The sequence below is a fragment of the Euleptes europaea genome, chromosome 2 (assembly GCF_029931775.1).
Source record: "Euleptes europaea isolate rEulEur1 chromosome 2, rEulEur1.hap1, whole genome shotgun sequence".
Classification (NCBI taxonomy): Eukaryota; Metazoa; Chordata; class Lepidosauria; order Squamata; family Sphaerodactylidae; genus Euleptes; species Euleptes europaea.
The window spans coordinates 90257521-90283138 of NC_079313.1; the positions used below are offsets into that span (position 1 = coordinate 90257521).

Consider the following 25618-nt stretch of genomic DNA (forward strand, 5'->3'; position numbering starts at 1 on the left):
GTCAAAAAGAACTAGCACTCCTGCCCATTCTTCAGTCGACAAAGATGTCAGAAGACGCCAGAGTTAGCAAAAGGTTGGCAGTTCCCACTCACCATCATTAGGTACTCCCTGCAGTTCTATATTGGTTGTTTTGGGCTTCTTCTTTGGTGGCTGAGGTCCGTCAGACAGTGACTGCCTCTTCTTTTCAGAGCCTATTCCCTCATCAGGAATGGCAGTCTGGACCGCATCTGGTGGAGGGCCATAGGGGTTTTCTTCTGGGTCTTCCACTTCGGGAGCAATAGGCAAATACAACAATGCTTTGGAGTCTTCCAGTTCTTCATCACTGATAGGGAAACAATATTTTCTCTCATGAATCATGGGCAAGTCGTGATATAAACTTCCTTTCCCCATTCATCTCTTCTTCGGTTCTTACCTCAGTTTGAAAAAGAGCTATCACAACCATAGAAATCAGCCTCATTGGCACACACAACTGGGCCATTTCACCCATTATATAGATGCAAATCCAGGTTCGCCACCTAGTGTACATTCACGGAGAGCTATAGCCAATCACAGCTCCCTGATAAAAACACTAATGAGTTGACATTTTTTGTGTGTGATATGGTCCATGGTTACCCAGCATAAAAATAAACATGGTCTGCCGACAACAAAGATGACTGAAAAAGAAACTGGAATCTTTCTGAGAAAAGAGACTTAACCACAGGTTGGAACAACATGCCATATATCTATTAAAAACCCCAAATTAAGTGAGAAATGAAGACAGAGATACCAAAATAAATTAATTAAAAAGGTCTGGGAAGAATCAGTTACACGCTATTCAAGAACAATCAATTCCAAGCAACTAAAAAGGGAAGAATGGAAGAGAATTACAGTGAATCCTAAGCAGCTATACCCTTCTAGGCCCACTGACTTCAATTGACTTAGAAAGGTGCAACTCTGTTTAGGATTGCACTGTCAATCTTCCACAGTATCCCTTGCTATATATTTTGGACCATAGTAAAGGCCTTTCAATTCAGGAAACTCGTCTTACAAAATTAGAAATCAGGCACGGTATACTGCCTTAAGGAGAGAATACTTACCACACAGGTATCACAAGGATACACGTATGTGACGAATATAAAATTTAGTGGACAAGATGATTAGATTATTAAACATATTTTGATTTAATATGTTTTAAAAGTGTCCTTAAGTAATTGGCCAGCCTTTTCTTAAAAGCTTAAATATTTTTCATGCAGGTATGTAGAAAATCCATTGATGGTTTAAAGGTATTTTCATGATTAGCAAATGTTTATCCTTTTAACCATCTTCCCATCATCATGTTTACCTGCTACAGAAAGCAGCAATGGGGTCTACGCTGGTTACATCCACTTCCTCATCCTCTGCAGCATCAGCACCTGCCAAGCAGAGAATGTTTAAATCTCAAATTAAAGGGAACAGAAGCATCCCCTTGGCAAGCTAGTGGCTAAACAGTAAATATGAATGAGTTCAACACAAACGCTAATGTACAGAATTACGCACATTCCCCTCACACAAATATTTAACCATCAAGCAACGACTATTTCTGTAGATAGATAGACAGATATTTATCTACGGTCATGTGTGTGTGTGTGTTAAGTGCCATCAAGTCGCTTCCGACTCATGGCGACCCTATGAATGAAAGTCCTCCAAAATGTCCTATCTTTGACAGCCTTGCTCAGATCTTGCAAATTGAAGGCTGTGGCTTCCTTTATTGAGTCAATCCATCTCTTGTTGGGTCTTCCTCTTTTCCTGCTGCCCTCAACTTTTCCTAGCATGACTGCCTTTTCCAGTGACTCTTGTCGTCTCATGACATGACCAAAATACAACAGCCTCAGTTTAGTCATTTTAGCTTCTAGGGTCAGTTCAGGCTTGATTTACGGTCATAGACCATCAAATTTTAAAAAAACAACAGGGTTACAGAATTGCTTGATGAATAGCAAAGCACGAAGACAGAATGTGGCTAAAATTACAATACTTAAAATGACATGAACGTTACAAAAATAATCCAGTCATATATATTTGTAAGATTAATATGAAACTAGTTTAAAAGGTTCCTAGCAGTAAAGATCCCATACCTCCTTGGCTATTGCATAGATTTCATCCAGCTCTGCCTTATTATAATTGCTAGGTCCATTTCTGTATCAGCTAAATGGATAAGGATATCTCCTATCTAGCAGGTCAGAATCTTTATGCTGCAGTTATCTGAGTTGTGCAAGAGCCAAATCAGAGATGACACAAGAGATCCCAACATCTTTCTGATTTAAAAAAACACAGATTCAGGATTCTCGAAATGGGACTGAGGTAGTAGCAGAGGAGGGAGGAATGCAATTAAAGCTTTCTCTGATACTGTTTCCCGAAAGTTGCTATTATAGAACAGGCAACATAGAGATACCTGTCCCCTCCCCCTACACACTTTAGCAGTACTGGGGGAAAGGTTTATTTTATTTGTAGCCCACCTTTATCACTGAGACTCAATGGATTACAGACTATAGAAAAATACCATCAGACATCCAATGGACAATGCAATAGGACCAGGATTACGGAATTTAAAAACAGTGCGATGAACAAACTAAGCTGTACCATAAACAGTGCAGACAGTGGATTCCAAAGGTAGACGACAATGCAATTAAGTCAAGGTAATACCAACAATAAACACTGTGGACGACTACAATCGTATTCCATTATAAAAGTGCCCCCTGAACTGTTCCACTCAGCTGCAGTTCTAATCCATTTACAAAAACGCCCTCCTGAACATTACTTTCAGGGCATACTACAGAATGATAGGTACGAGAGCCTTCCTGACCTCAGACAGGATGCTCCCCAAGGTGAGAGCCACCACAGAGAATGCATGAGAATGGGTGCTTGCTCCTCTTATCCATTCACAGGATGGCACCTTAAGAAGGTTCTGCTCAAGACGTTCTGCTCCTCCCAGCACCTGTGGCTGAATCCAATTCAGAGCCCCCCATACCTGCTTTTAAATCATTTTAGGGAAGTCTATTAACTGAGCTCCCACATCCCAAAACTATTCAGAGACCTCCAATGCATGGCTTTTCTGATGTTAAAAAAAAAAAAAGGTAAAAGTCCCTTGTGCAAGCACTGGGTCATTCCTGACCCATGGGGTGATGTCACATCCAGATGTTTACTAGGCAGACTTTGTGTACGGGGTGGTTTGCCAGTGCCTTCCCCAGTCATCTTCCCTTTACCCCCAGCAAGCTGGGTCCTCATTTTACCGACCTCGGAAGGATGGAAGGCTGAGTCGACCTCAAGCCGGCTACCTGAAACCGACTTCCGTCAGGATCAAATTCAGGTCGTGAGCAGAGCTTTTGACTGCAGTACTGCAGCTTACCACTCTGCGCCACGGGGTTCTAACGTTTCTGATGTAAAGGGATCCTAAATTGTTACGATTAGGCTGAAAGAGTATTAGTGGGCCAAGGTCACCCAACAAGCTTCCACAGTAGAGTGGGGATCCGAACCTGGGTCTGCCAGGTTTTAGTCTGACAATTTAAATGCTCTGATATGATATTTAGCTGCTGCTTGGTTTCACTGTACAGCTGAAACCTTGTGATCTATCTTTTATTAAGTTCTGAGCAAAAAGGAAAGGCACAATCCAAACAAATAAATCTGTCCATCTCTTACATTAGATGATCTGAATTTTCATTAGTGGGCACAATTTTTATTATTTTTATTTTAAAGATTACCTGTCTGTTCTGGTTCACTCTTATCTTCATCTTCTATGTCAAACTCAGATTCCCGCTCTTCATACTCTACATTTTCATCCAGCTCCTTAAAATCAGGTGCAAAGGCACTCCAATTTTCCTAAACCGCAAATCCAGAGAACATTACACGCGCTGAACAACACCGAGACAATCACATCCTAGCTATGCACCAAAAATCTCCAACCACATGCAAAATCACAGGACTAGACCTTCTTTGAAATTCTAAGTCACAAGGCCTGGTAAGTAAATGGACTCATTAGTTGTGTTGTGTAACTTTGCATTTGGGTTCTCTTTCAAAGCCACGCAGAAAAAAAATACTGAAAGGGATGAAAGGGTCTCATAACCACCCCTCTGGCTATTAGCAATTAATTTTTCCAGCAGTCTGAAGTGAAACTGCACACTTGATCCTCTCTCTAGATGCTTAACTTTAGAAGGATGCTGCTTCTGCAGTGAAAAAGGCTTCCTGAAGAGTGCTGATTCAGAATGATTAAAAAGGGAGCACCGCAAGAAACTGGAAAATCTTACCACTGGTGTGGTAAGAAAATCCATCGATATCGCTACCTACCACTTGATTCTGCGCCCAAATGGATACCACACCACTAGAAATGGAGGCGATGATAGGTCGGACAGGATGCCACTAGAAGATACAGAGTGAATGGGGCGGGGCAGAAGAAAAGCAGTTTAAAAGCAGATTAAGCCAACTGGTTCTAATAAAATTAATCCACTGAGAACAAGCAAAAGAAACACTCACTGCTACATCCAGCAACAGCTCCCCTCTGGTGCCGTGAAGGATTTTCACTAGGTTTCCAATGCTCTTCTCCCAGATGTATAATGCATGCTGGCGTGCTGACCCTGCAACAATATATTCCCCATCACCAGAGAAACAGCATTTCTTCCAAGGTGTCCTGTGGACAAAGCAATTCACAGAATGTTAGCTTGGTACATTGTGCACTAATGAGAAGAAACAGTTTCTAGGTAAGAGCCGCAGGTGGAAACTGTCAAAAGATGCTTTGGGTGTAACTGGAGGCCAGTTATTCCAAAGCAGTGAAGAGCAATTTATGCCATCTGAATTACCCAAAGGGGTTACTAGGATATGTTTTCTTAATTTCAGTAACTGGATCTGCACACTTGCAAACAATTTTAACAATTTGCACTGTTACCTCCCTCTGTGTTACTTTTTTGCAGACTTTGTGTTCAACTTCCTTATGTTACTGATCAGGATGTATCTAAATTTACAGAAAATTAATAGAACAGAAAGAATGGGTCAGCAAGGGCAAAGGGATGGAGACCGAAACATAGAAGGGGCTGATAATTGTGCTAAGTGGAGAAGTTTCCTCATCACAGTAAGGTCTGTACAGTTTCAGAATTGTCTGCTACAGGCCATATCCAGCACTTCAATACAAGCTTAGCCATGAAGACAAGAGCTAGGAAGCTATTTCAACTGTATGATCGGGTGGGAGGGTGGGGGGGGAGAAGTTGCCGCGCAGAAGGCGCGATCGGGTGGGGTGGGGTGGGAAGAAGCCGCCACCACCGCCGCGATCGGGTGGGGTGGGGGGTAGAAGGCGGGACAGCCCGCCTATCAGCTGGCCAGCGGTAGCGCGCTGGGAGAGGGCCCAGCAGGCAAATTACCGTATTGACCCGAGTATAAGCCGAGGTGAGTTTTTTAAGCCAAAAATCATGGCTAAAAAAACTTGGCTTATACTAGAGTATATACGGTACTTCAGATGACCCACTGAGAGGATCCTATTTTGTAGTGAACCTGGAAGACTGCAACGCAAAACACACCACTCTCAAGACAGGTTCTTCCTTCATCATCTTACCTGTTCACTAAGTCCTGAAGTTTCTGCATTGGCTCTGGTTCTCCATCTCTACCACACGTCAAGATTTCCCGACCATCATAGACTCGGATTATTCTATCAGCTGTATTTATTAGAAAGCAACTGAGGAACAGAAAAGATACATTAAATCTTGTAACGATATCATCAAAACTGTAATCTTGAGACACTCTTCTATACAAGTACCGTATATACATGTGTATAAGCCGACCCGCGTATAAGCCGAGGTGCCTAATTTCTCCCCAAAAATGGGGAAAAATTAGGCACCCGCGTATAAGCCGAGGGTCGGCTTATAACCCCTCCCCCCCCCCCCGCAGGCTTACCTGGGCTCCCGGCGCAGGAGCAAGCGGCGCGTTCCTGGCGGCGGCGGCGGCACGACCGGGCGAGGGCCGGGGCAGCCTCCCTGGAGCTGCAGAAGGCCGCCCCAGGCTGCCCTCGGCCGCCAGAAGCGGCAGCGCGGCCGGGCGAGGGCCGGGGCCACCGCCCCAGGCCGCCCCAGGCGCTCTCGGCCGCCAGAAGCGGCGGCGCGGCCGGGCGAGGGCCGGGGCCGCTGCCCCAGGCCGCACACGGCCGCCAGAAGCGGCGGCGCGGCCGGGCGAGGGCCGGGGCCGCCGCCCCAGGCTGCCCCAGGCCGCCAGAAGCAGCGGCGCGGCCGGGCGAGGGTGGGGGCCGCCGCCCCAGGCCGCTCCCGGCCGCCAGAAGCGGCGGCGCGGCCGGGCGAGGGCCGGGGCCGCCACCCCAGGCCGCTCTCGGCCGCCAAAAGCGGCGGCGCGGCCGGGCGAGGGCCGGGGCCGCCGCCCCAGGCTGCCCCAGGCCGCTCCCGGCCGCCGGAAGCAGCGGCGCGGCCGGGCGAGGGCCGGGGCCGCCGCCCCAGGCCGCCCCAGGCCGCTCTCGGCCGCCAGAAGCGGCGGCGCGGCCCGACGAGGGCCGGGGCAGCCTCCCTGCAGCTGCAGGAGGCCGCCCCAGGCCGCTCTTGGAAGCAGGAAGCGGCGTGGGCCCGGCGGCGGCAGTAAGTTCCCCCCTCCCTCCTCCTTCCTCCTCCCCTACCCTACCGTATTGACCCGCGTATAAGCCGAGTTCGGCTTTTTCAGCCCTTTTTTGGGGCTGAAAAACTCGGCTTATACGCGAGTATATACGGTATACCTTGGAGATATTGCGGGCTCGGTTCCAGACTACCTCAATAAAGCAAGTCACAATTTATTTTGTTTTCTTAGCGCATATAAAAGTTATGTGTACACTATACAGTAGTCTATTAAGTGTGCGATAGCACTGTATATTACAGCACTGTAATAATAATGAAAGTTTGAAATATTGCCAAAATGCGACACAGAGACACAAAGTGAGCACATGCAGTTGGAAAAATTGCCTTCAATGTCAATCAGAGAAGCAGAAGAATTAGGAAAACTCACTGAAAAGGAAAACAACTTATATTTGTGCTCTCACTATTAGTTTTCTTCTGCTCACCTTCCTTTCCGAGCAAATTCAATGGATTTAATGGCTGTAGTGTTGCTGGTGCCCGTTGTTACTCTGAAAGAAGCAACGAGGTCTTGGGTGTCCGTCTTCAAGACCAAAATCTAAAGTACAAAGGGGTGGAGAAGAAAAAATCAAAATCTGGTGCTGAGAACTGGTGAGGAACAGCATTGAAAAGCTGTGCAGATGTCAAACGTGTCACTGCTAATGATTTATGAGACACTGAACTAGGGCTACAGCTATCTCTGTCTCCACCTCTCTCATATCCATTAAAAAAGTTTAGTGGCAACATTGTCGATTTGTGAAGTCTGACTCAAGCAGACGTAAAATTAGAAGAGGAAGGAAATGATCAAAATCTCAATTTCTATGCAATTAACTTCATGCAATTCATACACAAAATTATACTTTCCCAATGTCCCATTATGACATCTTTCATACCACAGAACACCTGCCCCCAATCATTTGTTTATTTATTTATTTAATTTAGATATTTCTATCCCACTTCTTTAGAGTCCTGCTCAAGGCGGCTTACAATTAAACTCACCACAATATTTTTTAAAAAGTCATTGGACATAAGCAACATAAAAACAACATAAAAACATAAAAGAACCAGACCATTAAAAAGCTGGTAAGATAACCCCCCTAATTAAAAGCTTGGGCAAAAAGATGCGTTTTAGCCCGGTCCCTAAAAGACAGTAAGCAAGCAAGCACCAAGTGAGCCTCAAGGGGGAGGGCATCCCAAAGGTGGAGCACCACCACAGAAAATACCCGGTCTCTAGTCATCACCCGCCTCACCTCTGAAGGCAGAGACACAGAGCAGCGATGGAGAGACAGATCGTAACTGGTGGGCTGGATAGTATGGGAGGAGACTCTGAAAGAGGCAACAAGGTCTTGGGTGTCCTGTGTGTGGAACACAGGCAGGATGCTGCTGCAGTTGTCTTGTTTGGGGGCTTCCTAGAGGCATCTAAGCTGGCCACTGTGTGAACAGACTGCTGGAATTGATGGGCCTTGGTCTGATCCAGCATGGCTTTTCTTGTGTTCTTATGAGATGGTCCTTCATTGCCATGGAGGCAATTTTATTTAAATTCTAGAAGTTATGAAGTTAACTAGAACAAGCATCTGATTTGGTTCACAGCAGACGTGTCGGAGGATGCCTCGACTGAATAAATTAAAGAAGACTTCACTTAAAAGAGGAACAAGGTAACAACCATACGCGCTGATCTCTGCTGGGACTAGCAGGGGGAGAATGCATGTAAGCTGAATATAGCAGTGGTGATCCAAGCACACAATACGATGCTGGGATGAGGAGATAGCATGGTCAGATGATAAATACATGCTGAAACCAAAGTTTGCTATCTGTGGCTTGTTGCATGTTAAGATCAGTCAATCTTTTTTAACTTTCTCTGCAAATAATATTTTAGAACTTGTGTACCCATTTACTATACATTTCTCTGAAGCTGGAAGGGATTTTGTTAGAACCATATTATCTAGACTCAATCCAGATGTCATGAACAACAATAAGGCAATGTTTTGAGCATTTCAGAGCAAAAATTCCTACCTTTTTATCCATTTAAATACAGCATGTGCATGCTTGTTTGTAAGCTTATATGACCCAGGAAATCCTTTGCACCTAACTTGGCCTACGTAGAGGGTTGGATCCCACAGAGAAGGTCTACATGTGCAAGGGACAAGGTGATACTCTCTGTGCTGATAGTCCCCCCTGCTGTAGCAGCTACTTCACCCTCATGTTGCTCCTGCCCCTGCCCAATCCCCAAAGATCAGCATCTTAGAAGGGGCATTTCAGGCTGCAGCAGGAAGGGAAAGGCAGGGAAGTCATGTTTTCATGTATGGACTTCACGCAAGATCCAACCCAGAGTGGGGAACCTCTTCCCATTTTATTTTCTTTCATTCTTTAATAAAGAACAAGTAATTCACCTATGCAATGGAAGCTGCAAGTGCAACTGCCAAAACTGGCATTGTGCAGTTCCATGGGAAATGTCAGCGTACGGTTCTGCTAAACCAAAACAAGGGGATTATTGCAGTTACTGAAGGGACTTTCAGATTCTGCCTTCACATGCACATGCACGCACACATTATATCTGATAAGCTTACTGCAATTTTCTTATTACTTGCACAGCATTGTGTTGGCCTCTTCATACTTTATATGGCAGATATATTTTCTTTTCTTTTTTTATAATAATTTTATTGAAAATTTTCAGGGTACAAAAAGGAAAAGGGGGGTAAGGGGGAGAGGTAGAAAAATAAGCATTACAACTTAATCCTTGTCTGGCACAGCTACCACCCATTGCCTTATTCTGAGTAGTAGATTAACCCTTATTTCACTAATAGTGTTATTTATACTCTTAACACGCATTTTACCCCATTTATCTGACTATAATTATCTACTTTCTTTTCTATCAGTAGTAATACTTAATATGAATCAATGAGTTATAACTGTCTAGCTGAATTATTCTATCTTCCTTAACGTTACATATATTGTCTTATTATGATAATCCATATCTGTCATAGACAAAGTAACATTTGAAACTTAACTATATGTTTGTAGACCTTGTGTGGATGTGCACCAGGGAGATGCTGTGGGCTCCTGCTGTGTGTACACAATGTACCCATGGAAAGCAAAGAATTTGCTTTTAAAAGGTTTGTAACACAGCATTAATTTAGAAGTGGGCACCCGCAAGAATCTCATGTTGAAATTCCTCCTCTACTACCAGGAGGGAAGGATATGGCAGCTGGGAGAAGCAGGCACTGAGCACTGGCGGTGTTTCGGGCTGGGAGAGGGCCCAGGAGTCACAGGGACCACCCTGGCCCAAATACTGCCAATGCCCAAGATCAATGGAGAGACAGCATTGTGCAATGGTTACAGCACTAGACTATGATCTGGGAGACCCAGGTTTGACTCCCCTTTCTACCATGGAAGCATGCTGAGTGACCTTAAGCAAGTCACATGGTCTCAGCCTAACCTCCCTCCCACGGTCATCATGAGGATAAAATGAAAAAGATAAGAATGTTTTAAGTCACTTTGGGTCTCCATTTGGGAGCAAAGTGGGGTATAAACAAAGTAAACAAATCTGCAGCACTGGATGGGAGGGGCTGCCATTGACACCCAGCCCCCCCCCAAGCCCACACACTGCTAGCACTCAGTAACTGCTGTTTCCTTCCCTCCTCACAGCTTGGAGGAGGAAATGGTGAACAGGAGTGGGTGGATGAAGAAGAACAGCAGTGGCAGCCCAAGCCCCACTGGTGCACAATGCCCGCCTTTCCTGGCAGCCCTTCTCTTTCCCTCCATGGCAAGGAGGACAGTGAGGATGTGGTAGGAAGGAGGGGTGGACTGAAGGAAAAAAGTAACAGACCAGCAGCCACAGCCAAACACTGCCAGCACTCACCTTCCCTAGCCTCCTTTATCTTTTCCCTCCTGGCAGGATTCCACCCCCAATCCCAGAGATAGTTGTTAAGATCTCATTATGATATTTTTTTAAATTTCAGAATTTTTAAATCCCTGCCATTTCCACACCCAGTGTTTAGATTTTTCTGTAAACTTGGATTTTTCTTCAAGTTTGTAGAAAGATCTCCCTTCTTGGTGTACAGCCCTAATCTGTGGATCTAACAATCCACATCTAGGACCACATTCATTATTATATATAATAATAATCCTATTAAAAGGTAGTATTTCAAGAGAAGCCAAACATACAAGCCAGCTAAATATACTACACATTAAACACAAACTCAGTGACTTCTTACCTTCCCTTTGGCATTCCCTGTATAAATATATTCCCCTCGCCGGTCAAAAGAAGCCACCACATTTAGATCAGAATCATCATCCACTGGCAGGATGACATGTTTTGAGTCAGACAATGTTAGCATGACTGGGGCGGATTTCATAGGACATACCAATACCTTGTTCCTATAAAAACAGAATTCAAAAACAAAAAAAACCTTGAATATTGTTCTTTTCTTACCTAGTCTCCATAATAATATTCAGAATAAATAAATACCCCATTGCATTCTGGGTTAGGATTAGACAAGAGATTGGCACAAGAGTAACATACAAAAATGATATGATGCTTGTTTACTGAAAAACATAGCCTGGAGTATTGGGATTGGATGAGAAAGGAACCTGAAAGTGTTTAGACAGTGAACAATGAAATATCAGAAGAGGGGGCAGATTTCCTTGCAAATGTATACAGGCAGCAGAACTCAGCTTTTCTTCAAACACCTACATCTTAACTTGATTCAAATTCAGCCTGCTTAGCTTCATTCACTCCTCCAACACTGTTTTTTAACTGACTGCTCCTGGGTGCCAAATTAGTAAAATTTAAAGCTTAGCATTGTCATATTGATTTCCTTTCCTTTCCTTTCATCCCTTAGAAGCTCCTTGATCAATTGATCTTGAGCAGCATATATCTAATGTTGGAGGGATATAAGGACTGAAACAAATCTTGCCACTGACAATGTAGCCTTGGGGTCCCTATCGCTTAGTAAAAAAGGCATTATGTCAGCCACAGAGGTATTGGATTTGTAAGTTAAAAGGGGGGAAATATAGTGCAATCGAAGTTCCTCGTAAAAGCGGCATTCCAAAAGGGCATGAGCTAATGAGTCAATAGAGCCAGAAGAGCAAGGGAAGATCCTGTCTGAGTATGGTATATTCAGAATTCTGCCCTGCATTACCATAGAAGGGTTAGCATTCAATCTAGCCAAGCAAAAAGCTCTACAGAGACGAGGAGTTGTCATATAATATGTATAGGCAGGCAGACCACGTGGAGGGGGTATTCTGAAGAACTGGGATGAACAGAGCACGAAAAGTAGTGCTGTTATAATTGAGCTCTTTAATGCGCTTTTTAATTTTGGTAAAAGCTTCAGTTTTCCCAAGATCTAATAACATATCCTGTGAGAAGCCCAACAACGACAGTTTCTCATCTAAGATTTTTTGCCATGAGGATTTAAAAGGGTCATGCTTCAGAGAAGCTAGGAACCCCTCAGTGCTAAAGCACAGTTTAAGGTGTAGTTTAAAGGTGGCCAACCACGCCCTAGCTTCAAGTGACATTTGGCCAAACTCAGAACGAAGAGTAACGGCAGCAACACATCGAGGGGCATTTAGGAGTTTTCGTAAGAACTGAAGCAGTGGACGATCTATAGATTAATTGATGACTGTTATCCAGATGGCAACACCAAAGAGGATAATTGGGGTAATTTTTAGATTAAAAACCTGAATAGCCCCTGGAATATATTTGCCACCTTTGGTGTGAAAAAAGTTGACAATAGCACCAACCCCAGGTTTAATTTTGTTGGACACTGCTTTTTGATGGGCATTCCAATTTATGTTATGGGAAAAAAGAATGCCAAGGTAAACAAACTCCTTGACTTGGTAAATCTCAAAGCCATCTAATACCCAGCGAAAAAGAGGCATTTCTCTCCTCTTAGTGAAGATCATAATCTTAGATTTATGATGGTTTATTTTAAGACCTCCCCTAGAGCAGTACCCAGAAAAAGTTTGCAAAGATCTTTTCAAATCATATTGATTACAGTCAACCCCATTCTGATTATTTCTCCTGGTAGCTTCATATAAAAGCTAAATAGCATCAGTGATAACACAGAGCCCTACAACTCACTAGAAGTCTTTTCAGGGGGCTAAACTGACACCTCTGAACAATATTCTGCATATAATCACAGGATGGTTGCTGGTTTATCATATTCTACTACACTATTCTCCCTCCATCACTTCACAGGAAAACTAGCCAATCCAAATGGTAACTTTCAGTCTAAAATGCACAATAAAAAAACCTGCACTGAATGATACCGGGCTCTGAAATTCTACAATAATACTCAAGAAACCATTCAGATTTCCAAAACTGCTTTAAGAATTTTTTTTTTGGTCAGTGTTACTTACTGATCTCGGGGGTGGTACTGGACCTTCAAGATAGGCGAAGGAAACCGAAACCTCTGGTCACAATCACCAGTCAGTACATCCCACTGAGATACCATATTATCAGTTGACGCACTCACCAATTTGTGGCCATCCCGACTCCAACTAGAAAAGAAAGATCAATATACTCATAAAGCCCCTATACACATAACTATTTTAAATGGTCAGAGCCTTGCCTTGACATGTCAGGATATAGCTTTCTACAGCCCCAATCCTAAATTTATTTTTCAATTAGAAGGACGTTTTATTGATTTAAATGGTAAGCATGTTTAGATTCAAGACAACAGTATATTGACTCTAGAACTGATTAATAACAGTACTCCACACCTTTGAAAATGTAGCTCATCAAATCTACCCAGACATCAGTGTGTTTATGGCAGAGTAGAATTATGGTTCTAAAGATTTTTGGTAATGGGAATGTAAGATTTATAGAAGAAGCTGAAGAAACAAACAAAGTCCCTTCAGCATGCAAAACAAAAGCACCCACTTGGAGGAGCAGGGTCTTTATTGTAATAAAATAGAGACAAGGTGTTCTTGAAATTAATTTGTGATATGACACTTTTTGTTTATAGGGGAAAAGTTAAAAATTCTATTAGGCTAAGCATGACAATGCACAGTTGCAGGAAGTTTTCTGAGCTGAAAAGAAATCAAAGAAAGCATTGTATGTGTAATTCTCACTGTTGCATTTATATAGGTTCTTGGATTGTAGCTACTGCTAGAAATAAGGAGATTTATTATTAATGATAAACCAAAAGTTTTGACTTGTGAAAATGAAATACTGTATACATAGAAGAATATCCTGTTTCTCACCCAAGCTTCAGACCACAGCTGGGGAATGGACATAATGGAAGAGCACACTTTCAGTCCCAGGCACATCCAGTTAAAGGATCTCAGGTAGCTGTGCTGTGAAAGAACTTTCTTACCTAAGTCTCAGACAGCCTATGCCAATCAGAGTACACACCAAGCTAGAGGAACCAATGTTCTGAGTCAGTATAAGATAGTTTCATTTTTGCCCATGGTCAGACATTTTAAGTATAAATTACATTCAATATGTGTTAAGATAATTTCTTACCATAATGAACAGACCGGATGGATATGGGCACTTATGATTTTAGCTATGCCTCTGGTCAAGAAGTCCCAGATGACAATCCGGCCATCGTTACATCCTACTGCTAGAAGAGTGCCCCATCTGTTAAAAGTACAGGTGAGGGCCATACTAATACAGTCCAATGTGCCATCAGCTTCCTGAAAACAAAGGAAGATATAGAAAGAATTGCTGAATGACCAGTTTAGTTCATCCTTGCAAAATGTTTTAGATAATATACAGACAGAACGCATAAACTCAGGGCACAATGTTTACAGGATATGAGATATATAAAAGAAATTTACCTCTGGATAGTTCTGCCCAAAGGATTCTGTAAATAAAAGCAGAAACAAAAAACATGAATAGTTTTACAATGTCACTTTCTTTGTGCGGCAAAATAGCTCAATACCGAAGCCTGATCAGAAGTGAATAAGTATATGCACATGCTATACACCGGGGGGGGGGGGGGTGTCCACACCCTAGAGTGTGGAAAAAAATCTAACAAGATTTTTATTTTATTAGATTTATACCCTGCCCTTTCTTGATTGCAGTCAGGCTCTGGGCAGCTACCAACAGAAAAGAACAATTCATATACATATTATAAAATTTAAAATCTTATACATGCTAAAATTCAGAAAGGTGCCCTAATAATAATCAACAAAAAGGGATCATCAAACAGGAAAGGGTGGAGGAAAGGGTGAGGAAAACAACAACCAAAGCCAGCTAATAAATAAAGGAATAATAAATAAACATAGGGAGGGAGGCCAGCTGCAATGTAACCATCATTGCCTCAACCATAGGCCTGGCAGAAATTGTAGCCATGTTAATATTCGTAACTGGCATGATGGAAGAAAATATGTATAGGTAACTAACAAAATATTGTTGAGAATTTCCTGAACAGCAGGAACAAAACAGAAACAAATTTCCTGAACAGCAGGAACAAAACAGAAACAAAGTCACAACAAACCTCATTAGAAGTAATATTGCAAATCCCAGAGCACTGGAAAGATCAGACTTCTCCTTAAGAACCACATCTATGTCAACTCTTGTAACAGGATCACAGACATTAGAAAGGGAGAAGGACTACAGCCTAGTGGTACAGTATCTGCTGCGTATGCAGAATGTCCTAGAGGGTCATGGAGCAGGGGATGTGAAAGAGCTCTACCCGAGACCATGGACAGCTAGCTGCTGCTAGTTAGAGTATAAAATACTGACCTTGACAGGACAATGGCCTGACTCTGTATAAGCTAGCTTCATGTGTTCAAAGGGTTCCCTCCTCTCCCAACACACATGATCTTTGCCCCCCACGCTGCACGGGCATCAGTGTTTGCCACACTAAGAAACTGCCATTAAATTGGAGGGACACTGTTCATAATCTGGTTGACATGGGAGGCTAGACAGGTGGGAATGTAAAATAGTGCCTCCACTATATCCGGTGGGGCCCTTTGGAACACACTTGATTATTTGGGGGAAGATTTAAGGCCTTGCTTAAAGGCAATTTATTAATCTATTTATTGGGGGTGGGGTTACCGTGCCTTTCCCTTGGGGCATCTTACAATCAAATGAAAAACACAGAAGTTAGTAAAGGATAAGAATGGGCAATGGTAAATGCTCTTTTGAGGATATTGGTTTTAACTTGTGTTTCACAATGTATTATGATTATCATTTGTGTTGAAAACAATCTAAATCTTGAACACAGTGAAGCAACTCATCATAAATAAATACCATTAAAATCAATATACATCTTAATAATTAAACAACTAAACCAAAGAGTCCAATGGTGCCTTTAAAATTGATACTGGTGGTGTCTTAGCCAGGTGGAAAGGTGGAGATTATCAAAGAATGCAGAAGATAGCTAGCTCAGTAAGCATCTTTCCACCTGTGACTATTTAGAAGATGGATGGTCTTGCCTTTTGGGCAAGCAATGGCACTAGATTATTTTATTCCTCCCAGCAATATGATCAAAACACAAGGAATCCAGCCCATCGTCTTCCCCAGAGAAAACAGAACACGTGACAGCAGGTTCAGGGAGGCAAACCCTGGAGCACTTCCTAAGCACAGTATGGAACAAATGAACTAAATCATTTCAGAAATAAACATCTACCTATAAAAATGACTTACAGTACAGGCCTATTCCAAGTTACTGCACCTGTTGGTTTCAATGGGAATAAACTGGAGTAGCTTTACATAGGAATGCACTGTCAGTCCATTTTTCACATTTGGCATCTGAATACAATAAGAGGGCAAGACTGCCCTAGCAACAAGGCCAAAGATGAAAAGCCAGTCTCGCTTAGCAACAGAGCAGGGAGAACATGGCCCTGACCACGGTTGCCAATTCTGCCTCTGCGATGAAGAAGTTGGCCAGGTTGACATGAGGCCCAGGAGCGAAGCAGAGGGACGCGAGCTCCTCCCCAGGACCCCCCAGGACACTAAAAGCGTCGCCTTTGCATGGGTCAGGAAGAGCCCGGGGGTCTGCGGGCGACCCTCCAAAGAGTGGCTCAGCAGAGAAACCCCTCCAGCCCCGAGGAGGGAGGCCACAGCCTCTTGGACACCTCCCCGACCACGCCCCCTCCCGCGTGGGCCTCGCAGGCCTACTCCCCACCGCCGCCTCTCCCGCCGGGCCTGTCCCTCCCCGACCCCCGACCCCCCTACCACCACGCGGCGAAGCACTGAGAAGCGGGCACTCGAGTGACACAAACCAACGCACCGAGCAGCTCCAGGTTCATCGTGGGCACTCTCTCCCTCCGTCCGAGCCCGCTCCGGAACCAAGGACCCCGGGGTCCTCACCCCAAAGGGGGCAGCTGACGTCCTGCCTGACGAAACAGCTGCCTTATTTTGTCCCCCCCCCCCCCCATCGTCTCATCAGCCTCCGTTCGTCAGTGCGGTGCTTGCCCCCGCAGTCCCCGAAAGGCGGCGAGAACGGCCGGGGAAGCGAAGTCACGGTAAAAAAAAAAACAGGCAGTGCTGTAGACACCCTTGACTCGGAGTCCCTGGATTAAAGATAGTCGAGTTGAAACAAGGACGCGCGCGAGGAACGTTCCGAGGCAGCGTGGCGGAAAGAGCTAGCTGGGAAAACACGAGAGTGGAGTGGAGGGGGCGGGATAGGCACAATACTGGCGAAGAAAACAGTCAGAAGGGGAACGTACTGAATAAAGGGACCAGTGTGTCATGTAACGACTGACCGGGGGTACTGGAATCGGGTTTCTGGAGCAGGAAAGACTACCCCCTATTTTCCCTGGGATCAACCTTGTGTGTGTGGACCCTATGAATCAATGTCCTACAAAACGCCCTGTCATTAACAGCCTTGCTCACGCCTCGCGAACCACGAGGGCCGTGTTTTCCTTTATTGAGTCAATCCATCTCAACTCGAAGTACAAAACGTTACAGCTACTGAACATCCCGTCAGTAGAAAAGAGCAAGAGACCAGGAGCACCTTAAAGGCTAACAAAAATATTTTCTGGCAGGGTAGGAGCTTTCGTGAGATATCTGAAGAAGTGAGATATCTGAAGAAGTGAGCTGTGGCTCACGAAAACTCATATCCTGCCAGAAAATATTTTTGTTAGCCTTTAAGGTGCTCCTGGACTCTTGCTCTTTTCTACTACTGCAGACGGACTAACACGGCGACCCACTGTGAATTATGAACATCCCATTGTCATTTGTTGTCCCCATTCTGCAGTATTCCTGCACACACACAAAAGCCAAAATGGAGATAGGCTTAAACGACATTTGGAGTGTGCTTGAATTTCAGGCTTCGGCAAGGTTCTAGAGGGGCAAGGATACGCTTTGCAGTTTGAGAGAAAGCCACCAAATAGGCTTCTTTAATACTTGTATTCTTTGCTGCAAGGATGGAAGACTCAAGAGGGCACTGTCGTTCAGTCCCAAGGAAAGCAGTGGAGAAGAGGGTTGTGTTTCCTTGGAATCCCTTCTTAGCCAATGGAGTACCTCTGTGGCCAGAGAAATTTCGTTTTCACTGCCTTCATGAAAAGGATGAGAATGAGATAAACTAAGCTAGGCAGGCTGGTTGATTTTGTTGGGGACCTTACTGATGTTATTTATAGTTCACCTTTTTCTCTGAGACACAAAGTGGATTACATCATGTAAATTAGTGCAATCCATAGGATTAGGAGACACTTAATAAACAATGTAACTAGGACAAGGACTGCAGAAATCTGAAACAAGTATTAAATATAACACATCAGCCCTGGTTAGTATTCGGATGGGAGATCACCAAGGAAGTCCAAGGTTATGAAGCAGAGGCAAGCAATGGCAAACTCTGAACATCTCTTGCCTTGAAATCCCAGGGAGTAGCCATAAATCAGCTGTGACTTGTTGGCATTTTCCACCACCAATATTACAATCCTTAGGCAACTGGAATTTCTGTCAGCCATTTGTCGAGTATATTATCTGGGACTTAAGTTTTCTGTTGTACTGAGCCAGACTTAGCAGGGGCCTAGCACCTTAGTCTTTCTGACAGTCACAAACTCAATCACGTTACTGTTCTATTGCTGATTATTCATTTTCCTTATGAATTGGTGTGTCCTCAGGATAGTCCATGAGATGAGCTGGAAATTTGTCTGCAAACCACATGTGTGTGTTTTATAGAAGCTTCTTCATTGGTATAATTGAACTAGTATTGCATAGTGGCTAAGAGGATGAGCTATTGTAATGAGGTTGCCAGTTCAAATCTCTTCTCAGTCATGGGCTCGCTAGTAGGTTTTAAGCAAGCCATCTTCGAGCTTCCCATCTGATGTGTGCTTTGGCCTTCCGTACAGGACTGCTGTTTTACTGAAATAATATTTGTGAAGTGTTATGAATTACAAAAGTGGTATATAAATGTATTATTATTATCCTTTGGGACTTTTTCTTCAAGGTTTGAGTGAGCCCAAAAAATAATGGACTGCTGTAATGCACTCTGTGAGGCTAACCTTGACCACTCAGAAACTTCAGCTAGTTCAAAATGCAGCAACTCATTTGTTTTCTGGAGCAAGCTGGTTTGAGCACATTCCACCAATTCTAAACTGGACTGGCTATCGGCTGTTTCCAGGTTCAGTTTGAGGTGTTGGTTATGATCTTTGAAGCTCTTCATGACATAGGATCCACATAACTAAGGAACAAGCTCTCCTGATATAGATCCATGTGTATACTAAGATCTGTTGTGACATCTTGTCTCTTATGGGAAGTGTGGGTGACAAGAATTTCCAGAAGAAAATCAGCAGCTTCCAACTCCATGGATTTTGGAAAAGCCTGCAAGGTGTGGCTTTTAAAACTGGCTTTCAGGTAATTTTAAGGCAATAGAATATATGCTAATTGGGGATATGCTTGTGGGATTGTGTTTTGACAGAACACAGTATTAGTGTTGTTAATTATGAAGATTATTTGATTTGTACACTATCGAGTTTTTAACTTGTGGACATTTTTGCAGTTTTGTCCTAACCAGAGTTACACCCTTCAAAGTCCACTATTGTCAGTGAGTTTAGAAGAGTGTGTGTGTGTGTGTGTTAAGTGCCGTCAAGTCGCTTCCGACTCATGGCGACCCTATGAATGAAAGTCCTCCAAAATGTCCTATCTTTGACAGCCTTGCTCAGATCTTGCAAATTGAAGGCTGTGGCTTCCTTTATTGAGTCAATCCATCTCTTTTCCTTCTGCCCTCAACTTTTCCTAGCATGACTGTCTTTTCCAGTGACTCTTGTCGTGTCTCATGACGTGACCAAAATACGATAGCCTCAGTTTAGTCATTTTAACTTCTAGGGTCAGTTCAGGCTTGATTTGATCTATAACCCACTGATTTGTTTTTTTGGCAGTCCACGGAATCCGTAACACTCTCCTCCAACACCACATTTCAAAGGAATCTATTTTCTTCCTTTCAGCTTTCTTCACTGTCCAGCTTTCACACCCATACATAGTAATAGGGAATACGATGGCATTAATTAATGTAGTCTTGGTGGCCAGTGACACATCCTTACACTTCAAAATATTTCTAGCTCCTTCATGGCTGCCCTTCCCAGTCTCAATCTCCTTCTGATTTCTTGGCTGCAGTCTCCCTTTTGGTTGATGGTGGAGCCAAGGAATAGAAAGTCTTGAACAATTTCAATTTCCTCATTGTCAACCTTAAAGTTGTGTAATTCTCCTGTAGTCATTACTTTTGTTTTCTTGATGCCATTGTTTTGTTTTCCATATCTGTTGGCATATTCTTGTCAAGATTTTGATGGACTCCGTTTCTGTGGCTTGGAATAGCTCTATTGATATCCCATCTGCTCCTGGTGATTTGTTTCTCCCGATTGCTCTCAATGCAGCTTTCACTTCACTTTCTAAAACTGTAGGTTCTTCTTCAGAAGAATCTTCTTGGAAATAATCTTTTATCCTTTCATCTCTTCTATATAGTTCTTCAGTGTATTGTTCCCACCTTTTCTTTATTTTGTCCTATTCAGTATTTCCATGCTGATCTTTCAGCATGCCTAACTGTGCTTTAAATTTCCCTTTGATTTCTTGGATCTTGTGGAACAGATCTCTTGTTCTTCCTTTTTTGTTGTTCTCTTCTATTTCTTTACACTGGTAATTATAATAGGTCTCTTTGTCTCTACGTGCGAGTTGCTGGAACGTTGCACTTAGCCTTTTGATTCTATTTCTGTCACCTTCTACTTTTGCTTCTCGTCTATCTCTGGCAATTTTAAGAGTTTCCTCAGACATCCATCGAGGTTTTTCTTTTCTTTTGGCTACAGGAATAGTCTTTGCGTATTCTTCCTTGATAATATCTCTAGTTTCCACCCATAGTTCTTCAGGTTTACATTCACTTGAACTCAGTAATGCAAATCTGTTCCTTACATGGTCTTTAAACTCTTCCAGAATATTGCTTAGATTGTATTTTGGTGCTATGAATGTTTTGGTGTTTTTCTTAAGCTTTATCTTGATTTTTGATATTACCAATTCATGATCTGTACCGCAGTCGGCTCCTGGTCTTGTTTTGGCCGAGAGAATAGAGCTTCTCCATCTTCTGCTTCCAATTATATAATCTATTTGATTTCTATACTGGCCGTCTGGTGATGTCCATGTTGTATACAATCGTCTATTTGGTTGCCTGAAACATGTGTTTGCAATGAACAGATTGTTGTCTTCACAGAATTCTACGAGGCGTTCTCCTGCTTCATTCCGTGCTCCTAGCCGAAATCTGCCAACAACATTTGATTCTGCTTTGTTCCCTACTTTTGCGTTCCAATCACCTATGATTATCAGCATATCTTGTTTAGGTGTGTGATCAATTTCTTCCTGAACACTGGCGTAAAAACTTTCAATTTCTTCCTCAGCCGCATCTGTAGTTGGGGCATAAACTTGAATGATGCTTATGTTGATAGGCTTTCCCTGAAGTCTGATTGATATTATTCGGTCAGGCTTTGCTGCATCTTGCCTCACTATTAAAGCAACTTCGTTTCTTCTCTTTTTGTCATTCCCTGAATAAAACACTTTGTAATTTTCTGATTGAAAATGTCCTAATCCAGTCCACTTTAATTCACTTACTCCCAGGACTGAAATGTCCATACGTTCCATTTCTTGTTTAACAATTTAAAGCTTACCGATTCATGCTTCTCACATTCCATGTTCCTATTATATGCGTTGAACAGATAGAAGAGTGTACCTGGTTCGAATTGCGGTGCTTGTGTTATAAGATATGGATTTTGAAAGAGCAAGTTAAAACATTTAAAATGTAATAAACATCTGGAGTCCTAAATCTGAAATACTATGTGAAACACGTTTCAGAGTACTAAGTAGACTGGGGTCAAATTTCTTCTCTCAGTAAATTGTTTATGGATTCTGTTTGGGGAGCAGCAAGGAAGTGCAAGGTTTAGGCTGGTCTTGCCTAAGATATTTCACATATGCTATGATGTATTTATTTCATGAAGTATGTTGCATCGCCTTATCATTTGTTTCTGTTTGGGGCAATTCGAGGTACTGAGTCCAGTCTTCAAATTTTGCAAAGGATAGGATCTGATTGGCAAGCTCACTTTATTGAGGCCAGTGGGGTTTCTTTGAGGCAAATGTGTTAGGGATTGGGGTTAAAGATTACTTCTTTCATTCCGTCTGACAAAATAAGCTTTGATTCATGAAAACTAATACCATGGAAAATTTTGTTGGTCTGTGGGGTGCTAGTGGACTCAAATTTTGTTCTTTCAATGTACAGTTTCCTGAAAATAAGATAATTCGATTGTTTTTGCATAGTCCTGCCATTTCAGGACCAGGGAATTGGAAATAAGTATAGCACTTTGATTATATAAAATAAAGGATCAAAATCTTGAAATTCCTGTCCTGTGTCACTCCCTCAGGATCATTTTATGTTTTATACAAATGTACTCACAATTCAAACTAGCTGCCGCTGCATATACAGGAATTGCCTATGGAACAAATCAGTGGTTGAACACTGGCACAACTAGCTGCTTCACATTGTATCAAAGAGGGCAGTTTTGTTGACTTAAAGGAAATGGTGCAAATCCTATCAAAATGGCTTATACTAGTTAAGAGGATTATACGTGTATTTTTGTGTTATTTGATTTGTATATTCAATGGCCCTTGTGCGAACAAAGTCAGAGTACTGAACATGTAGCAAAGACACAACACTGTAGTTAGCTTTTGCCCTAGGCCAACAGGGGGGTCAGAAAAGCTGCAGTAGTTGCAATTCAGGGAAGTGTTTCCACAATCTTTGAAAAATTGGGATGGCTTCTGAGCAACAAGATGAAACTAAAGACTGGGGAGAAGAAGCTGGTTTAAACACCTCCCTAAACAAGTTGCTCCTGCAACTTATCTATAGAATGTTTACTTAAGAAACTCCAGCTGTTTAACCACTATTTACAATATAATTATACAAGAAACTCCTAGAATACAGTTTCCTTTGGCCCACAGTTAATTAACTCTGTTGGCCTGCTTTGGGTTTAGCAATCTGATCTTTCAAGGAATGGATTATCCCATCTTGAACTACTGACCTCTACATGGTATTTGGTTATTTCATTTCTGCTTTGAGTGAATGTTACATGGGAATCTCAACTCCATAGTTGTTACATTTTAGCTGCAGTAGCCAGTTCAGTACTATACAGAAAACATGCTTCCTCCCAGAGGATTTAAACAAACGCTATGTATTACCACTAGTCCTTCAGTAATGGCAACTATACAAGCTCTTTAGCAATCTAATTAACTCAAAGTAATGTTGCTTTTGTCAAAGAAAATGAATGCCACATTACCCTTCTACTTATGACAGTGATGCCCCAAATACTTTTTTCAAAGGAAATGCAAAAAAAAAAAGGGGGGGGGGAGCTGCCTTCAACTAATTTTCATGCTTAACTATGTGCTATTACACCACAAAGCAATGTGGCTTACTGAGGAAGTCTTAACACCTCACTGATTTCTCCATGCTTTCTCCTCTGGATTATTATCGCCCGTTTGTGGGTGGGCTGGGTGTGCAAGAACTTTGGCTAAGTGCTGCAGTCCTCACCCCCCCCCCTCAAATTTCCTCCTGATTTTAAAAACTATTTCTGACTGCAGGCAATTCAGAGTAGAATTAAGTCCTGAAGGGGGAGAGCTTTTATACAAAGCATAGATATGGAAGGGGTTGAGACCCCCCTACACACACGACAATGTGCTTTAAGTAAAACTTGAGCAGGTATTTACTAGGGAATGACTGCTCACTCTCCAAGCAATTAAAAAGAGCTCCCCACCGCTCCCTCCAATGCTGCTATCACTTTCTTCTCTTTCCTTTTAAAAGGTACCAGAGCATCTTCTTTCTTCGTGCAAAGGAGGGGGCACATGCACCTCCCCATGGTTTGCTCTGAATGGGGAACATCACCGGCACCCTTTCATCCACTCCTCCTCCATGTACGCACCTGCACCCTAGCTGATGGTAAAGGAGCTTGCTATTGACTCTTCATCTCTTCCTGGGAAAACTGAGGTAACTATATATTTTTCCTCTGCAGGGCAGGTTATAATTTGGGGTGGTAGTATTCTTTGGAAAAGCAGCAGAGGAAAGGTTTTCCTGTCTGAGTGCTACAGACCAGCTCTAAAACACTGTAATTTTTGTACAAGTTGACAGTTTGTGACTAGTAGCTCCCAAGGATGTTGGACAAAAAATTGGCTCCCAGAAATAGTCTATTCCCTACTTTATAGCAATTTTGCAGCAAACCTGGTTGGTACATGGCCTTGTTGCTTAAAGGCCACTTTGGCCTTAAAAGCTTAACACTGAATTTCTACTAATCAAATACTGTCATACCTAGGGTAGCATATTTTTTTCTGCTCTGGTAGAAAATTATTTCCAAATGTTTTTTTTTTTAAACGACGTAAAGCTACTTGTAGTAGAGATGAGTGCGCTTTAATTCACATCTGGGTATATAGCCTCGTAAGCTTTATTCAGAGATAAATTAGGCATCCTCTTATTATGAGGGAGTTTCACACAGAACACTTTGGGAGTGAATGACAATGGCGTCTCCATATTTTTTCCGCATCCATATGTGTAAGCAAGAGTTAACACACTAACATGCTCTTTCAGGAGTCAGCCACTTGTATTTCAACTTTATTTTTGCAATACACTTATGACCCTCAGCACAACCCTATAAGCATTGAGGGTAGAATATAAAAGTAAACTCAAGTATCTTACCAGCACAGCAACAGAATTGGTGGGATTGGTGCTCACTCACACATATCTGACCATTGTTTTCATAATGAGATGCTCACAGAAAAACAAGACAACACAACACCCCACCCCACTGCCAAGCAGGAGGAAAAGGCTGTAGCTTAATCAGCACCTTTACGGCTACCTGTTGGGCTACAGAATGCCCATTTAACAGGTGCTTTCTCCCTCCCTTCCAGTAGGTGTGATGGGTGTGCCACATTAAGAACTGCGGAAAGTTCCTATTGTAAATGGAAGAACAGAAGACAAAGAATCATAAAACATCAATGCAATCTTTATTGTACAGCACAGCACTTGTGTATTCTGTCTACTAAAACAGACTTTCATTATGGCACTAAATGAAGTCTTGACCCATAGTCATGTCTCTTAAAATACGTCATGGTGGGGAAGGGTCGGCGGTTGAAAGGAAATAAGTATTACAGAATACAAGGGAAGTAGTTCTTAATCATTTTGTTTTCCATGTTATTGCACTTTTCCTATACAGTTGGTAAGTTTGTTACCTTTAACTCTAATATACATCAGTTTTTTAATAAAAAAAATTAAAAAGTAGTACAAAATTTATAGGCATTACAATGGAACTGTACAACTGTTTTATCATGTTTCTCTCTTCCTCAATAGCCAAAATGTAACAGTTGACCATCAGTTTAACAGAACCAAACCTGAAGGAGGAAATGTTAAAAGTTTAAGAAATGCAGTGCTATTTACCCCACCACACCCCTGCAATGCGGAGTTTCAAATGCAGATGTGCTCTTGTTCTCATCTTAGAGGGGGGGAAATAATAGTATTAAGATTTACAAAATAAGAAAAAGGGATGACCTCCAGCTAGGCCTTTATGGACAGAGCTTCTGTACATCTCCTAAAAGGGAAAAAGAGTGTGGCAAAGAGCCATGTTAA

At 42.6% G+C, this 25618-nt stretch overlaps 1 protein-coding gene across 2 annotated transcripts in view; it reads right to left on the minus strand.

Moving 5' to 3' along the window:
* Window positions 1-25618, minus strand: part of RBBP5 (RB binding protein 5, histone lysine methyltransferase complex subunit) — a 207557-nt gene that overhangs the window by 6896 nt on the left and 175043 nt on the right. For both annotated transcript variants that reach the window (XM_056845625.1, XM_056845624.1), the window contains exons 2-13: window positions 16769-16803; window positions 14367-14392; window positions 14050-14222; window positions 12942-13082; window positions 10796-10958; window positions 7031-7140; window positions 5552-5671; window positions 4483-4636; window positions 4297-4368; window positions 3714-3831; window positions 1322-1391; window positions 93-322 (exon numbers count right to left, since the gene is read on the minus strand). In XM_056845625.1, the coding sequence (XP_056701603.1) occupies window positions 93-322; window positions 1322-1391; window positions 3714-3831; window positions 4297-4368; window positions 4483-4636; window positions 5552-5671; window positions 7031-7140; window positions 10796-10958; window positions 12942-13082; window positions 14050-14222; window positions 14367-14392; window positions 16769-16787 (1396 nt within the window). In that variant the 5' untranslated portion in view covers window positions 16788-16803. The remainder of the gene's footprint in view (window positions 1-92; window positions 323-1321; window positions 1392-3713; window positions 3832-4296; window positions 4369-4482; window positions 4637-5551; window positions 5672-7030; window positions 7141-10795; window positions 10959-12941; window positions 13083-14049; window positions 14223-14366; window positions 14393-16768; window positions 16804-25618) is intronic.